Source organism: Platichthys flesus, chromosome 11 (genome assembly GCF_949316205.1).
Source record: "Platichthys flesus chromosome 11, fPlaFle2.1, whole genome shotgun sequence".
Classification (NCBI taxonomy): Eukaryota; Metazoa; Chordata; class Actinopteri; order Pleuronectiformes; family Pleuronectidae; genus Platichthys; species Platichthys flesus.
This window is the reverse complement of record NC_084955.1, coordinates 15,878,444-15,896,547: the sequence shown is the minus strand read 5'-3', so window position 1 is coordinate 15,896,547 and position 18,104 is coordinate 15,878,444. Positions and strand designations below refer to the sequence as shown.

Genomic DNA, 18,104 nt, shown 5'->3' with positions numbered 1-18,104 from the left:
GATTTAGAGCTTATCTCTGCAGCCAGGGTCATAATGTTGTGTAAGCCTTTCAAGTTAATCAGCTGCTGCTACAGAAACAGATTAATACTCAAAGTTTGGAATGAGAGGGTCGACATTCCCATATGGGCCGAAGGTATTTTCACATTTTATAAAGGACAGACAGATTCCCAACAGAAAAGAACAAAGAACAGAAATCTAAACAGTGGAGAAAGAGATTTAATTTACAAACTTGTGCAGTTAACAATGTTGACACGTCACAGCTTTTGGTGTTATCAAGCTACATATCAAAGTGCACAAGTTTGCCAAATATTGCCATGCACATGTGGATTATAGGTGTAAACAACATAACGTAGATAAAACAGCAATTGTGATAAGAAATGTTAACGTTTTATTCTCAGAGGATGCATAGATGTTTTTTAGTTAACCTAAATAAACACAAACAACATGGCAAGATGAAAATAAAAGAAAATATCTAAAATTTCACATTATCCTGTATGAAGATGGCCTCTGACTGCAGAAGGTTACTTGTTTTGTAGGCATCAGTATTGTTTTAGTATTGGAGTTAGTATTTGTTGTCTGCATTAGTTCTGCCTCTTCAGTTTTACATCCCTTATTTGCTGATGATTCCCTTTGCGATGGTGATGTAGGCTGACATGGCATCGTCCTTGGACATTCCTGAAAGAGTGAGTAAATACAGATATATTACAAACTCAGAGTATCACTTTTTAGCCGGCAGCTCCAGGATAACTACTCTTCAGATTCCAAAATACATCAAAAGTGCAAGATGGCTGCACCCGTATCCAGGATATTTGGGCTCAAAAGGAGGAAGTGGAGACTAATGGTCCATCTTTACATAAAGTCTATGGCTGCAACATTGACTGCCATAAAATCTGGTACAGATGTTGGTGGTGCCAACTTTTCCTTTGGCGCAACCAGTGGGTCAAGGTTAATTGAGTCTAGGAAATATCTCAACTTCCAATGGACGGATTGGAACATAATTTGGTGCAGAAATTGAATGTCTCAACAACCGTTTGATGAATTTGAAAATGTGCAACATTTTGCATTAACTCATAAACAGCGTCTTCCTGACAACAACGACAACTGATTCTCCAGTTTGTGCGTCAGGCTTCACTTAACTAATGATTGGGGAACAGCTCTTTGTGCAGCAGCAGTAGTGTGGCTTCAGGTTCCTGCTGAGAAAGTCTTTCAGCCTGGCCTTACTTCCTTCGGTTCATTACCTCAGGTCACCTTTGCAGTTTCAGAAGGAAAGCGGCAACCAGCATCCCCACAGGCCAAGAAAACAGCCCATCCCCAGCATGCAGGTAGGTTTATAATGGGTATGGCACTTTTAAATATTAAATAAATCAAATGAAATCTATTCAGGTTAAAAAAAACAGTTTATCTAACACAATAACACAGTTATTCCCAGTAACAACTTTAACTTTTTACCTTTCCTGGAGTTCCAGGCGTTCCACTTGGCTTTTCCTTTCATGTCAAACATCCCTGGTTGATCTACAACGTGGTGAAATCACACAGAGAGGAGGAAACTTTCAGAATTCAGGGAGCATGTCGCATGAAGGTGATTCTGTTTTAGTGCAGCAGGTCATACCGATGTTAACGTCTCCAACCGTCGACTGCTTATAAAGCCCATACAGCTCCAGCAGCTCCTGGTCGGAGGGCTTCGTCTTCACCTTCTTCACGTCCTCGGCCATCTGCTCAAACTCAGCCTGCGGGTCACAGACGGTCACAAGAGACACAGACAAGTCACTCTTTGTATTTCTCAGAGATTCTGATAACCTGATGAGAATTTAAACAGAGTTTCTGCTGTTTCTGACCCAGTCTTTTAGTTATTTGCTGCAGTGTGAGTGTATAGTATTCACAGAATATGAGAATGTGCATATTAATTAGTTACAAAGTGATTAAGAAATCCGAGCCTGGTTTTCTATTCATGGTGTGTGGAGCCGGGGAGACGTATTGTTGCACAAGCTGGAGACAAACAATGGGCTTTTATTAACAGTCCAGGGCTTTGTGCCTGTTTGAATAATCGAATTGCCCTTGCACAACAGATCGTTCTGGACTTTGAACAGGAGGGACACCTCTCAACCCTGTGCACCTCCTGCATGTGAATGTTATTTCTGAAGCAAAGAGCTAAACCTAAACTATTAGTCAGGATGGATATTTCAGGAGTTGGTTAAGTATTCTTCATCAGTTAGAGCCAGATTCTCTCAGATTCCTAATCCTGCATCCCAATATGATCTAATCCTTTCTCCTTTTTGTTCAGTTGCACCAAACAGACTCAGCTCTAGAGGAGGAAGCTGTTAGGAGCTGGTTTTTGACACACATTCAAAGATGGATGACAGCATACACAGCAGAGGGCGAGAACACCCGACCGTTACAACCGCTTCTCCTCCCCCAGCGCAGACAATGAATCCGATCGCTCTGATACGGTGATAGTTGCAGAAGGAATAAATTACCTGGTTAGACATGATCGCTGTTGCAGGAGCTGGATGAGATGAACGTGTTCGGTTGTTGAAGCTCGACGCAGCTGTGGTTGCAGAGCAGCAGAGGAGGAGGGAGCCGGGAGCAGCGCAGCAGCTGATTGGCTGCCTGTCCCCCTCACTCACACACTGTCCCAGTAACTAACTCACACACACACACACTCATATCAGTGACCCTGACACACAGCCCACATACAGCACGTGTCTCTCGGGTGCAGCTGTCTAGCTTGATCTGACATTAGCTTCCAACCAGTATCCTGTCTACATTTTTCAACACTCTATTAAAATGCTTGATTTATGAGTAATATCCCAAAATAATCCAGTTATAACGTGGATGTGACACTTAAGGATACAGTTTTTCTTTTTAAGGGGATATTTCCACTTATACTTATCGATGGCTTTGTTTTTACTTGTATTTAGTAGTAGCAGCAAATGATTCTTATTCATTGTGATATTATATTATTTTATATTACATTATATCAATTCTCAGTCATCTGTAAAGTCTTTTGAAGTTTACTACTGTGCACAAATTGTGATTCTTAAGGAAGTTAGAACTCAGGCAGAAGCAGATGTCTTATGCAGAAGGTTTTAATGGAGACTTGATGCATCAAGGAGACCTGAAGGTGAAACAACATACAAACTGTAAGGGAAATATAACATTTGACCACAATATCATCATGTTTATTTCCCCTCTGATTGATCATGATCAAATCTCATACAATGTAACCTTGATCATGCTGTTTCCCCTCTGTCTGGAGTATTTGAGTTAGATATGAAAGTCCCTAAGCATAGACGCTACAATGAACTGTTGGTTGCTCCTTTATCTATAACCTGACCTTTGGTACTGTTAAGAAGGAGAAAGGAGCATCTGTGGAATTTAGACACTTTTCTCCTGTACAGATATAATGTAATACCTTGTTAAATCCCAATGAGACAAATTGTGATTTGTATGGGCTATACAAATAAACATTGATTGATTGATTGATTGATTAGGACCCATGGTTATTGTTCTTGTAAGGAAAAACTTACAAGTAATTGTTTTAAAACATAACGGTAGACCATGGCTGGCCCTGGGAATGTTGGCACCCTAGGTGAGATAACAAATTGCCACCCCCAAACATACACACGCAAACTGTCATGCATCCCCAAGAGCTTTTGGACTGTATAGAGATGCACACACGGGCAGACAAAATTGTAAACTATAAAAAACAATAAAAATATATAATAAAAATTATAAAAAGATTCTGATTTAAGCCTTACTGATATATCATGTCATGTCGACACAAATAAACATTAATGATGTCCACAATCGGGGTGATACCTCTATATTGTTCTTTCTTCTCCTCCTCTACTTTGCGGTGCTTTCTGAATTGTGCACCTGATAATTTCATCTTTTTTTTATTCATCTTTGACTCTAACCGCAGTCTATCACCGCAGCGTGTACGTCAGGGACACACACCTGAGGCAGAAACGCAAATTCTGTGCGAGCCGCCGCCTGACTGTTCACACAGGGAGCCATCCAGGAGGAGGTTTTAGATACTGGCTTGCCTGTCCACGGAGCCACGGGTGGTGACATCAGCAATTGTCCCTACTATGCTGCCAAAATTAGTTTTTATATTTCTCTTTGTATGCATCATGCTGCTATGAGGAACTGTTGTGAGGTTGTTTTGTTAAGGTTTGTTTTTCTGTTTTTGTGCATCCAGCGGCGTCGAGTGGAACGGCATATGCCAGTTTAACTCGCCAGGGCCGTACTCCGACAGCCAACGGGACAGGTTCTGTTTGCGACTTGGGTTGCTGTCATTTTGCTGCTGAGAGAGGGAGAGGGAGGAGAAACATTGAAGGAAGGTGAATAAGGAGATTGAGACCATTTCATAGTTTAATACAAACATTCTTTAGTGGTCCAAGCTAATTCAATATTGCACATTGCTAAAGAGAGAAGCTGACAGGAAGTAAACTTGGTTTTATTGGACTATTAGCCCATCAACTCCATCCATCTCTCATGCTATGCCTTGATGTGTGGTTCTTGTGGCATTCAGCAGATAACCCACACGCACAGACTCATATTATAAATGGCCAGTCTTTGTAATCAAAGTATCCTCCGTGGACATTCAACAGAGAGGTGAGTGGCTGCTTCATCCCCTCGTGGGAGGATCAACTTGGGCAGATAAAAAGAGAAGGTAATCCTCTTGTTTATCCACTGCAGGTGTGATAGGTGGGTCCCTACTGACCAATCCAGAACCCTCATTGTCCTCATCCACCACCCACTGCTTCTCAAGCCTCTGTCCCCTTTTCTGCGATGTGTCTGTCTTTGCTTTACACTGTCATCATCCTCTCCACCAGCCGACCTGCAGGTGGAGTCTCTCAATTCCAGGATCTTCTACCTTGTAGAAAAGAAAAATAAATTGTTTGAGATTTGTTTTACAACAACTTTAAAACTTGATCTCCCCAGTGTCCCAACTTTGAGAATCTTTTAACCCAACTATATCTTTCTTTAAAAGCACTTCCAGCCACTGACTTTAACCACCACGAGTACACGTGGTAGTCAAGCTTGAATCCCCATGTTCGTAAACTAGCTAGCAGGCTGGCTAGAGAGTAAATAATTAAGACTCATCCGATCTGAACGTTAGACAATTTATTACTTTAAAGCTTTTTATTTCAATATTTAATTAAAGACTTTTTAAGGACCCATAACCCACCCTGGAAGAAGAAAGTATTTTAACAGGGTTAGAGGCTTAAATTGTTGCCTGGTAATATCAGACCCGGGGCCGGCCAGGAATAACAATATTAGTATTTTGCATTTGAATGTCAGCCTATTACTTTCAGTTATCATTGAGTTTGTGTCTTGCTCCATCATTGTTTACATTACGATATGTTTAATTTGAAAAGTGTCCTCCTGTTGTTGTTTGTAAGTCCTGTTTTAACATAAACATCACTAACCACAGAAAATAGGAGTAAAGCTGTTTCATCATGACTTGATGAATGACAACACATTGAATTGTGCTTGTTTAGCAGATCTGCTTTGTTTCTTTTTGTTTTTTTTTATTGTTGGTAAATATCAAAAGCAAAAACAAATGTTAGCTATGTCTGTCTGACAGGTCAGATTCAACCTGATGACTGCAGTTCCCAGTTAGCAACACTGAACTCTCGTGATCTGCTCGAGAATGAAGCCAAAACATTTGAGTTACAATGTCTTCGTATCTTTAGAGCTAATTGTTATTGTCTTGAACTGCGTCACGTGCAAACACTTGTAGAAAACTAGCCTAGCCTAGCCCAGGCCATAAGGCGAATGCACCACTCACCTGACAGCCCTCTCAATGTCACGGCTCTCCCTTCAGCGCCGCCCGCCACACGGTGGAAACACAGCGGACCCCTCCACGACCGGCGCCCGCTGCGGCATCAGTAGGTGTGCTGCTGCTGCCGGCTGCCAGAGATGTTTCTAACTGTGAATGTTTAAATGTAGTACTGCAGTTTGAACGCTAGTCGCCGCTCTCTGTTCTTTGTAAATAAAGTTATTTTGATTCAAACAACATGGCGGCGCGCAGTGGTTCTCCCATGTTGTCGCTGGTGAAGACGTGATTCTGTTTAACAGGGATTCCTCTGCGTTAACATCCAGGTAAAGTAACGTCCTGTGGTCTTCGTGTTTTCATGGTGCCACGTGGTTGATCAGTGGATGGAAACATTACGAGTTGACAGTGTTTATTGTGGATAAACTGTGATCAGCAGAAGCACGCAGATGTTTCTCTTTACATTGAAACGTTGAAGTACGTACAACATTCAACAGTTTTTACATATATTTACATTTCTTATAGTCTAAAATATATTTAATTATATTTAAAATAGCAAATGTCAAAGGATGAATTGTACACTGACTGACTAAGTTGTAGTATTTAAGTAGTATCACGTATTTTTAATGTTTGGTCTTTTATCGGCTCATCAGTCAAATGTGAAGCACTTTGAACTTCACTAGCCTGAATGTGCTTTAAAAATAAAGTTTGATTCATTAATATCTGAGATATGTGTATTAGATTGATCACAATATCACTTAAACGTTTCAGCTGGTTAATATGGGGCTGATTCTCCTTCTAATGAAATAAAACATCCTTCATTGATTATCTGAAAATGTCAAATGTTGTGTAACAACTCAGGGAAATACATACTGTACATAACAGTACCTCGAAATTGTACTTCTGTTGATGAAGGTACTGAATCACAACACAAATTGTCAGTGCTTCTGGAAGAAATCAATAAATAAAGAAAAATAAATCTTGACACTGTGCTTTCTCTTCATTTTTGTTCACCAGCTGATTTTGTTTGTCGAAGCAGAAATGGCCACTCAAAAGAAGCTGGGGAAAAAGGAACTCAAAAGGCCGCCTCCAGGTAAGACCTCCCTCGCCTCACCCTTCAACCCAACATGGAGCCCACTCCCCCAAGAGGACATGCAGTTCATCCTGCTGACCCTGAAGGACAAGCTGTTCTCCATGGGCCTTGAGAAGAAAGAGGTGAAAATATTTCGCCCATGGAGGAAGAAGAAGAAGGAGCAGGAATCTGCTGCTGCTGCTGCTGCCGCCGCCGCAACACCGGAGCTCGTCGCTGCTGCTGCCGCTGAAACACCGGAGCCCGTCGCCCAGGTGCAGGATTCTTCTAAAAACGGCTGGACAGATGTGGCGGCCCGACGACAGCTGGCCATTGGCATCAACGAGGTCACCAAGGCTCTGGAGAGAAATGAGCTCAGATTGGTGTTGGTGTGTAAGTCCGTCAAACCCAATCACATGACAAGTCACCTGATCCCTCTGAGTGCAACGCGAGGAGTGCCGGCGTGCCAGGTTCCCCGGCTGAGCCAGAGCGTGTCGGAGCCGCTGGGGCTGAAAAGTGTCCTGGCACTGGGATTCAGACGCTGTGCCTCCCGTGACAAGGACATCTTCACCGACACCGTTGAGGCCATAAAACCCAGAGTGCCTTCACTGAACATTGCATGGCTACCGGGTGCAGCTCCACCCGGTGGTGCAGCCGCTGTGACTCCTGACGACCCTGCAGACATGGAGGATGAGGCGCCGGCTGGAGAGAAGGGAGGCCAGAAAAGAAAACTGGAGAGTGAGACTGAGGCGGTGACAGAGTCTCCCTCCTCCTGGACTCTGCAGCGGCTCATAGTGAAGAGAGTAGTTGCTAATCCTGCAAAGAAAAAGAAAAAAAAGTAGACTGTCAAACTAAAGAGAATGTCTGGCTGAATGTTGTTGGACCACTCCTGTGTTATTTCATGTTATAGCCCGGAGGCTCCCAACGTTTTCGTCCTGGTGACGTCTGGTCACAGGTTAGTTCCTGGATATGGGATGGATTTATTATTTAGTTTTAAGAACTTTTAGAGATTTTGAGAGGTGGGGGATATCCAGTGTTTTATTATGTTACCATGTTGTTATTCATTAGATTAATCTTGGGAATCCTGCTGACTCCCATGTGTTGAGATTCACTGTTGTTTTCCACCATTTCAACCATTCAGCAGTTAGTTTATAATCCCTGAATATATTTTGTAAATCAACTCACCAGAAACTTGCTTGGCCAAATATCGTCTATTACAGCTTCTCCATGAGTTTTTGGATCCTTTAATGAACAAGTAAAACAATATTCTTGCTGCACTGACATGAATGGAGACCCGTAGCAGGATGGACTGATGGCAAGAAAAACTCTCATACACTATGGTTTTGAGGATGAACTGCAGTTTATATGAATCAGTGACTTAGTTAAAAAGTTTAATGGTCCCTTTTGAATTTAGTTTTTGTCAAAATGTGATATTTAACAGACAAAACATAGAACAAACAAATCTAAGTGTTGGTAATTATTGATTTAAATAACTGGCAATGTGTTGTTTGGCTTTTTGATGAATGTGACAAAAACAGAATTTGCAGTGTTTGTAATGAACAGACCATAATAAACCACAGGCGTGTACCTTTTTCAAAGTGTGTTTATTCAATCAAACATCCATGCTGGTATAGCCGACGCGTGTTGGAACAGATTGTTATTTGCATGGGGTCATGTCTTATATGATGCTGGTACAAGTTCTTCAGCTTTATCACAGCTTACGATGGATCTGAATAAAAATGTTGTTCTTAAGTTAGAGAAAGCTGTATGTCGGTTCAAAAGTACATACCCGCCCCCCCCAGCCCATCCCCAAAACTTAAAATAAAAAATAAACAAATCATTGTTTTTTAAATAAGGCAGGTACTTCAGGTTGAGTTCTCACTAAAGGGTGTAGCTAAGTAACATCATCTCTAAAATCAACACGGCAGCAAAACTGACATGCTCCAAGTTCATTCAAACAGCTGCAGGCAACACATCCGTGACAACCAACATCCATGAGGCACACTGTCCACTCTGCAACTGGTTTCAGTGTTTCAGTAAACCTGGTAGCTTCCCTCTTTGTGAAAGTAACTCGTTCAACCTTTCAATGGTCAAAAGAAAAAATCGTTGAACACTGTTCATCAGTCGTTCTTTTCTTGCTAATTTATAAAGGGATGAGAAGGAAACTACATCACAGAGAAAAATCAATGACGAAGATTGCAGCAGCCTTTACCTCTTCAGTTACACAGAGCCACGGGAACAGGAACATCGAACAAAAGGGACAAAGAAAAGACTGTTTAACATTTAAACCCTTTTTGAGGAAACCACCACAGCGTGAGTGGAGGGACACATCTGAAATCAACCGTTTCACTGGAATTCTTAGGGAAATACTGGAAAGAAAAAGAAGAATGATGTCTTAAGACACTTTTGCAAAGTACAATTATAAATATCAGAACTGTTTCACGCAAGTAGCTGCACAACACACTAAAAAAATAACCTACAGTATATTTTTCAGACACACAAAATACAGTACCATTAAAAACAAATCTGAGAGAGAAGTCAATAAGAATGCAGACTGGAAAACCAGGAAATGCTCACATTTCAAATTGACGCGGTTACTGACACAGGCTTCAGTGGATTCAGCATGCTGTTGGAAATTGCTTCAGACCGTTTGAGAGTTGTGCTAAATTCTCCAGAGTTTGAACGAGAATCGGTTCAGAAATGCTTACGACCGTAGTGTTCTGCAATTTTACAGGGACTAGTTTGTTTTTGCTTTGCAACAGGCTATTTAAAGTAGGAAGTGATAAATGCTTTGCAAGCGGCCTGTGCGACAATGACTAAAAATAAAACTGACAGTTTTAAATGGGACTTAGCTGAGAACATGCACTATGTCAAAGCACATGCACAATTCCCACAATATAAAACTGCCTCTAGAGAGAGAAAGTGACCATTTTTGAAAATGTTTTAGTAGAACTTGAAAAGTCAATATCACTTGAATGTTGTTAAACTGGTGTTTTCCTCTGCCAATGCGGTTCTGTTTTTGCCTCTTTATTTATTATACTATATTTTATTACCGAACAAATTTCCACACAACTTTTTGAAAGGATGGGACGGGAGCAAAGAAAGAACCCTTTGCATTTTGTGGCAGGTCCAGGATTTTCTGTAACGTTTAAAGAAAGTACTTAAAAAAACAAAAACATTTTCATTAATTTCTCAGGAACTAGCACATGGACCCGGATGGAAAAACTCAGGCATATTTATAGGTAGGGGTTATTGTGCAGTTCCAGATAATGACTGGATTTAGGGAATTTAAATGTGGCTTTATAAGGGAACTGTTGGGCCTTGGGGGAGGTCTTTGGCTTACTGAATGCCATTCTAGTTATGTGTGTTTCCTGCCCAGTGTTTTACTGCACTGCTGAGCACCTCTCAGTTTGTGTATAAAAAGTTACTTATTCAGCAGCCTTGCTAACTGGACATCCCACCACTGACATGCAATCGATTCTAACATCTGCATGAGCACATCAGATATAATAACTAGATAACGTATTGTAAGAGTGTTGTTTTAAAAATGGAATCTCTAGAAACAGGTTTATAATGTGAAAGCAGCTTAAATCAAATGAAATAACAAAGTTGACACTCTGTTCTGCAACTCATCAGTTTCGAAATCTGGGCACCCTGACCCTTAAAGGAACCTCCTTCTGGTTTAAGAACTGAAAAATTGTGCTTCATTGATGCAATACATTCTTCATGAAAACCCCTTAAACCTTAATTGACCGAACAAACCCAGTGACATCTACACTACTTAAGAGGAAAAATACTTTGGATCAGCCCTCCCACACCCCAAAAGCACTCTACAGGATTAATATGATCTGACTCTAAATGTACAGGTGACTATATATTTTGAACAAAAACATGTCGATTAATGCACCAGCTGGATAAGTCCTTCCTTGTTCTCTACATTTGTGATTTAAAGGTATGAATGTTTGAGGTGAAAAAAGGTGACAGATGTTTCTCTTATCAAAGAAACAACTCTACTGAGGCCATGACACAACCAGCAGAGATCCTTCCGACCACACTGATATGAGAACAAATGTTCAGCTGCTGTTGGTATGCAATAACTAATTGTTTGGACTTGAACCCAATTAGAAAAGTTTGTTTACTTGCGGATTATCATTTACATCAGGGGTGGGGAACGTGCGGCCTGCGAGGCAATTCATATATATACATGAAAAAAATCGGTGAAGGGCGATTTAACAATGGGGTCCTTGGTCGCACTAACATTTAGCTGGTGCGTCTGTGTATTTGATCGAGTCTTATCCTCCGAATTAGGGAGTGAGGCCGAGTTTAAAATCACACACTCACATAACTGTTTGTTGTGAAGAGCGACTCGCGCAAACACACACACACACACTCCCAGTCGTCAAGGAAACGCTGGTATACTAACCTTAATACAACAAATTCTAAAGTCAATAAAGTTAGAGGTTTCCTTACACAGTTACATAATCGAATCAAATCGAGACCTTGTGATTGAATATCCAATCGATTTGGGAGATCAGTGGCACTACCCAGTTCAGATATTAAATGTGTATCTGAACTGCCAAGAGAAGGTTTAAAAGGTGTATTATTGTGGTACCAAAGGGCGCAGTGAAAATGTTGGGTGCACCTAAAGGAAAAAGTTAGGCACACCAGTGCAACCAAAACTTAGTCAGGAGCCCTGGTGCGATAAATGTGTCAATAATAAACAATAATTTACTGTGTAAGGATGTTTTAAAAACTAAAATGGCCCCTGGTAGAAAAAAGGTTCCCCATCCCTGATTTACACGGTTTCCCTCAATGAAATGAAACAACCCGTCCGTACCTTGTAACAAAGGGTCTGCTGAGGAAGAGCTAAACAAAGACTCATGAATATCAAGGCATCCTCTTGAATGTCAAACTGATGTGTTTTGAAATGGGAGCGTTGTACTGTGTGAGTATCTCAGGCATAGCATGACTTCACATTCAGGATGTTGATGATTTAAGAGTTTTCAGCTCCGGGGGAACTGAGAATGTTCTCGATGACACAAGTGCCGGGTGCACCGCCGCCCGGTCACCAGGTTGGTTTGACTGTTGTAGTTTTCATTGTCTAGCTTGGGCTACCTGTATGTCCAGGTAAGGAGTAGCCAGAGGTCCCAGAAAACCTCTCAATCCGTATTTTTTGTAGCCGCTGTGAGGACACGTGCTACTGAAGGACGAGGCCAACCTGAAACACAAGAGGTTCAGCAGTCTTGACAAAAAGAATAGAAACAGTTTTGATCTGGTTACATCGGCCAAAGGAAAATCTTCTACATCACTAAATTAAAACATGATGGGCCAAAAAGGAAACTACTTTACTCTTCACCCCGATTTCACAAGTACTGTCGTAAGGTTAGTTTGATCAGATATTTATCCCCAGCAGAGTTATTGGACAGCAGATTGACACATTACTTTACAATTGTTATGTTTAATGGCGGAAACCGAGTCTCTGGTCTGAAACTAGATACAAGTTCCTGAGAACAAAGGAGAGATTCAAACCAGAAACTAAGAGAAATATTTATACTTAATATATTCTAATAGCTGATGTAACCCAGTACAAATGAATGAGAAATTAAACAAATACAACATGAAATACACGTATGCATTACTAATATAATACTCCTAAATCAACCCCCCTCATATTGTCCATTTTCTGTACATGATTATTCACAAACAAGCTTTTGTGGGTTTGAAAAAATAACCTAAATTTTATGCAGTATTAGCATTTAGGTCTATAAAACTGAAAGTGCCAACTGATCCCTGATGTGGTGACAATCGTTGACAAACCATGTAACTGACCTTATCAGGGTCCATAGGTGGACACTTCCAATTGTAGAGGTAATACTGCAGATTTCCATCTCCTATGCCAAACTTGAGCTTCTCCAGGAACCCCTTATTCTCCATTAAATCCAAGGCATTGAACACATCAAAACCTTTCTGTTAAACACACAGAAGAAGACATCACAAACCCAACGTTATAACGAATCACTCTGCAGCAAGACAATATTTGTAAACATCTAGATCACACTTTAACTCTAAAAACAATTCTATAGCAACAGCTGAGAAGAAAAGCATTAATATTAAGTAGCATTACCAGTTTGGCCAAGATCAGTGCATCATTCATTAGGTCCAGTAGCGGAGTTTGTGTATGAACATTGTAAAAAGAATAAGCTGCCTTCAGGGTCCTATGGAGAGGATGATGCATCACCGTCGAGGGCAGAGTGTAGAAGCTAGTGAAATCTGTCAGAACACCACCAGCACCCTGAGAAGAGAGGCAGACACAGAAGCTGTTTAAACACAGTGGAATCAACAGATGAACACTGAGTCGGCTTGACTGAACTGATTCCAAATACCTCTACTACGTAAGTGTCAATTATGTTGTCCTGCGGCAAAAGCCAGTGAGTGACCTCCTCTTCCCCCAAAGAAGGTGCAAGCTGGAAACGTTGAAGGTATTTCTGCAGCAGCTCGGTGACTTGGCGGATGTCACGTCTCTCCATCAGCCGCAGACCTGGGGTTTTGATGCTCTGTATGAGGAGCGTGAGAGTGAGAGGAAAGGGTCGATACAAGTTCCTGCCATTCATAAGAGTTATAAAGAGAAATCCCTGAGTGACGGTGTGTAGTGTGTTTACATCTGGTAGTCTGTAGAGTTTCATGGTTCTTTGCAGGGTCATGTTTCTGCTCAGATGGGAGAATTTAACTTCCACAAGTTTTCTGGGGTTCAAAGAACGATGCCAATACCTGTACAGAGAAAAAGGAATTAAAGAGTATTAGCTTCATAAATTACTTTTTCACACCAAGTCCTGGGTGTTTTATGTCTGAATCCTGCAGTTTACCTGCATGTGGACACAGGTTTCGGGAGTACAACTCCTGCTGTGTATACTGCCTGAAATATCCCCTCCAAGTTCACTCTCCGTGTGATCTCTCTGATGAGCACAGGAGCCACACGCTTTGAGCGCAGCTTCTTATGGACACACAGGAAGTTGATTTCTACCATCCTTTTCAGCCTGGAGGAACACAGAGATGGTTTGTGCATTAGTGTAGAAGAGTTTTCTTTGACTTTTTCAATGCAGAGGGCTCCGCAATGTGTATGATCAGTTGCTCACGTGTCATAGATACGTATATCCGCAGGGATGGCACTAATGAAGCCAACAAGCTTCTTATTGGAGGACACTCTCACTCCACAATGCCACTGTGGTAACCAGCCAGGTGGACGCAGAGCCCTGAGAGGGGAAGACATGCAGTCAGTTGAACACTGTGCATATTCATCACTTGTATGTATTTGAGCAGCTCATTAGAACAACTGAGGGGAAAGCTTACCATTTGAGAAAGTTTGGTGAGTAATCAAATCTAAACATGTTGTCATCATCCTCCACATAGTTTTCATTTAACAGTGTGTACAGCTCTTTCAGCTGGAAAACACACAGCCAGTCAGTTATTTCATTTTGTGCATCACTTCTGCCAAAAATACATTTATGTTTGAGTGTCTGAGACAAACACTGTACTCACCACATCTGCATTGCTGAGATCCAGAGTGTCCCACATGAAGCCTTGAGGTAAGGAATATGGCTCCTGTCTGATGTTGTCTTTGTCAGCTTCAATCGGCCCATGACTCGTCACAACTTCATCTGCAAAAATAGCACAGAGGGATATCAAACTACTTTCCCAGCAACCACGATTCCAATGGAATAATTTATTGTAGATACTTAAGGCAAATGCAGCACTGATCATGAGTCAACACCAAAAACAAGTATGTTTTTATAATACATTAAAATGACAGCATCTCTCAGACATTTATAAAAAATGTCTTCTGTTGAGCTCATGTTGACCAAGCTTCATCATAAATCTCCTGCATAGACCTGACTCTTTGACCAATAGTTGTCATGGTAACAGTTCAATATGGTATCACTAAAAATGCCTGGACCCCCACTGTACTTCACAACTGACAGGTTTTTGGGACAATGGCTTTACAGAGCAAAGAATATGACAAGCCAAAACCTGGTGTTGGCACAAGTGCATAAAAACGCTGTTAAACCTGATACATCCTATTAAATGCTGATATGCAACCGTTTGTTGACAAGTGATATAAAAAGGGCGGCTGGTGCAGAACGGTCGTCCTCAAACCAGAAGGTCGGTGGTTTGATCCTCAGTCATCCACACCTGCATGTCGAAGTGTCCTTGGGCAAGATACTGAACCCCTAAATGGCCCCTCATAGATTACATTACATTACATGTCATTTAGCTGACGCTTTTATCCAAAGCGACTTACATTTTAAGAACACTCATCATTTTTATGAGGGGCCATCTAGGGGTTCAGTATCTTGCCAAGGACACTTAGGCATGCAGATGGGATAGAGTGGGATTCGAACCGGCGACCTTCTTGTTGCAGAGCACCCGCTCTATCCCCTAGGCCACGCTCTCCCAGATGATGACTGCACTAATTCTGTATACGATTAATGATCACTGGACCATTAAGAGCTCATCAAATGACAAAAAAAGCTTTAAACATAACTTTATTCTTGCAGCATATTTCAAATAAAATTAATTCCAATAATAAACAAACAAGGCTCTAGCAGTACTTACTTAGCTTTGGCACAGGCTGAGTGTCCCAAAACTGGTACTTGTGCTTGGCTGCCTCGTCGATGCTCTTTGCAGGACCCTGGCAGGACAGCAGCTCCATGGCTCTTTGGATGTCCTGCAACTTCTGAATGGGTAAACCAGGGTTCTACATGTAGAACAAGGGACACATACACATGAGATGATGATGTGTCTTGGGCGTGGCCCTTAGGTTTGAAGACAACACAAACACATCCCTGAGTGTGTACAGTATCAAACTGCCCATAACAGCATGTCTTGAGTAATTAAAATGTGACCAAAACACCTGATTATTGGATTATTTTTACTGGTCGCTCTTCAATCTTGAATGAATCCTGGGAATTGTTTATTCTTCAGTCACTATCATTTATCAGACCACTTAGCATTTGGCTGAATCATCCCATCAGCAGAACATACTGTAGGTCATGAGCAGTGTATAAAGCCAAGGCTCAATGACCCTTATTGATCCATTCACAATGATGGAGATTAAACAGGGTTTTCTTGGCTTGTTGATTATGTGCTTAAGGACTATAATTCAGCCATCATCTCACCTACTACAAGTAACTGGGTTGTGTATTTTGGATTTATGTATGCATATTTCAGACTGGTCACCTTAATCTCCTGAGAGTCAGAGGCAGAGTCAGACTTGGCTCCCCCCGAGCTTGGCTTCTCTTTCTTCCTCTTCTGCTTCTTCTTCTTCCTCTTGGCCCCCAAATCTCCCCCTGGACTCCTGCAGATGTCAAACACACCCAACATCTGTTAAACATCAATACACTAACCCCAATTTCAAATCCCCTTTACCCCTAACTTGAATCACGACCTAAGAAATGATAAATTGCCAAGGCCCACTGGTCACAACAAAGTAGCGAAGTAGGTCTATAAACCAGAAAAAGTCCCAATGAGATAACTTTATCCCTCACAGACACACACACAGTCATGTCTCAGACTTCAGAGGACATTACGTACATTATAGTCAATGTAAGTAATTGATTTGTTGGAGAGTTGAGATTAACCTAACTTTGACTGAAACCGTAACTTAACCTTAAAATAATTTTCACCTTTAACTTAAATGATTTACATTATGGGGACTTGATTTTTGTCCCCATACAGAATGCAAGTACCTACAATGTGACTGTGTAAACAGATTTAAATCCCAACACGAGTAATACCTGGACCACACACACACATTTGTACTTCTATCTTAGTGAGGACACTCATTAGCATAATGCATTCCCTAGCCCCTTACCCTAACCATCCCAACTAAATGCCAAACCCTAACCTAACTTAATCCTTAAACCAAGTGAGGACCGGTTAAAATGTCCCCACTTTGCAAATATGTCCTCACTCTGTAGGGTCCATGCTTAACATCCTCACAAAGCTATAAGCACAGGAGCCCCCCCCCCACACACACACACAAACAAAAACACACACACACACACACCCCAGCAGCAGCTAACGTTAGCTACCATAGCAACGACTGACAGCGGAGCTAGCCTAACGTTAGCGAGCTAACGGGTCGTGTTAGCGGCTAGCTGTCATGATGTCACTCAGCCCGGGCGCTGGACTCATTCACACCCTGACGGTTTAACGTGTTTATCAACCCGTCGCTGACGACACCTCGCGGGTCTCACAACAACACATGTGCGGGCTGGAGGGGACGGCCCTGAGGCAAACCGCCTGGGTGTTTTTGCGTCGGCTAACGCTGAATGCTAACTGCGCTCGCTAGCCATCCACACACACACACACACATATATATATCTATATACGTATAAACAGGGAGCGCACAAACAGGCAGCCGGGAACAGTGCGTCTCCCGGGCGGAGGGAACAGGCCGTCCTCACCCCTGCAGATGTTCATTCTCCTCCTCGTTGTCTCCGTCTATCCCGCAGGTGTCCTGGTCGTCCAGCTCCAGGCTCTGCTGACTGGCCGCGGACTCGCTGTCCTCCGCCATCACACAAAAATGTCTTTTAAAAAAAAAAACAGCGAGCGGCCGTGTGATGGAGAGAGGGCAGCAGACGAGAGGAAAAACAAAGACACCACCGAGGGAAACAGCGCTGCCTACAGGCCAGCGGAGGTGTGACACATTCACACTCCCACTTTTTTTAGGTGATGGGTATCCACGGTTCTTTTATTTTAGCTTCAAATAATAATAATGTATTCTTTAATATACAAGTGTGATATAAAACCGGGAAGAAAAAAAAAAAGTGTAGTTTGCCTCCCACCCAAAAATGACAATTCAATAATTTTCTCCTCACCACTATGGGGATGGAGGGGTGGGTGAAGCGTTTGAGACCACAGAAAACTTTTGGAGTTTCAGGGGTAAAAAGCATCTACATCTACAATTCAAGTAACTGGTTAACACTTCTTCAAACGTTATGTGAAAAAAGAAAAAAAATGCCTCAAAACTGCTACTGTGGTGTCATCCAAGTGTCTGTAAACCCCGACATTCAAAATCAACTCGAAACAAGGTCATTTACACCAGATTTTTAGCTTAAATCTTCACTATGATCCAATGCTTTAATGCGGATGGATATCAGAGGACGTTAAAGAATCCGTCCACTTACTGTAATTGTATTGGATTCTCCCCACACCTCCATCCGCACAGAGGTGAGTAGATAATGATTGAATGTT

General features: G+C 41.8%; 3 protein-coding genes and 1 long non-coding RNA gene across 5 annotated transcripts; 1 reads left to right on the top strand and 3 right to left on the bottom strand.

Moving 5' to 3' along the window:
* Positions 1-196: 196 nt before the first annotated feature.
* On the bottom strand, positions 197-2,633 carry acbd7 (acyl-CoA binding domain containing 7). Its single transcript, XM_062399181.1, has 4 exons — positions 2,475-2,633; positions 1,610-1,727; positions 1,450-1,512; positions 197-675 (listed from the first exon to the last, which is right to left on the bottom strand). The coding sequence occupies exons 1-4, from the start codon at positions 2,484-2,486 to the stop codon at positions 611-613; spliced, it is 258 nt and encodes an 85-aa protein (XP_062255165.1). The 5' UTR covers positions 2,487-2,633; the 3' UTR covers positions 197-610.
* Positions 2,634-3,070: 437 nt separating this feature from the next.
* LOC133964878 (uncharacterized) lies at positions 3,071-5,953 on the bottom strand. Its single transcript, XR_009923829.1, has 2 exons — positions 5,798-5,953; positions 3,071-4,879 (listed from the first exon to the last, which is right to left on the bottom strand). It is a non-coding gene; the product is annotated as an uncharacterized LOC133964878 (long non-coding RNA).
* A 48-nt stretch (positions 5,954-6,001) lies between these two features.
* rpp38 (ribonuclease P/MRP 38 subunit) lies at positions 6,002-8,443 on the top strand. Of its 2 annotated transcripts, none has more exons than XM_062399179.1 (2): positions 6,002-6,111; positions 6,800-8,443. In XM_062399179.1, the coding sequence occupies exon 2, from the start codon at positions 6,824-6,826 to the stop codon at positions 7,691-7,693; it is 870 nt and encodes a 289-aa protein (XP_062255163.1). In that variant the 5' UTR covers positions 6,002-6,111; positions 6,800-6,823; the 3' UTR covers positions 7,694-8,443. The 2 variants fall into 2 exon arrangements, with proteins under 2 accessions (XP_062255163.1, XP_062255164.1); XM_062399180.1 differs by having other exon boundaries at positions 6,013-6,111; positions 6,822-8,443.
* Positions 8,437-17,479, bottom strand: nmt2 (N-myristoyltransferase 2). The gene is made up of 12 exons (XM_062399178.1): positions 17,315-17,479; positions 16,086-16,203; positions 15,462-15,603; positions 14,388-14,506; positions 14,199-14,290; positions 13,985-14,101; positions 13,715-13,885; positions 13,511-13,619; positions 13,235-13,405; positions 12,976-13,143; positions 12,681-12,818; positions 8,437-12,069 (listed from the first exon to the last, which is right to left on the bottom strand). Exons 1-12 carry the CDS (start codon positions 17,422-17,424, stop codon positions 12,049-12,051), a joined length of 1,476 nt encoding a protein of 491 aa, XP_062255162.1. The 5' UTR covers positions 17,425-17,479; the 3' UTR covers positions 8,437-12,048.
* Between the last annotated feature and the right edge of the window lie 625 nt (positions 17,480-18,104).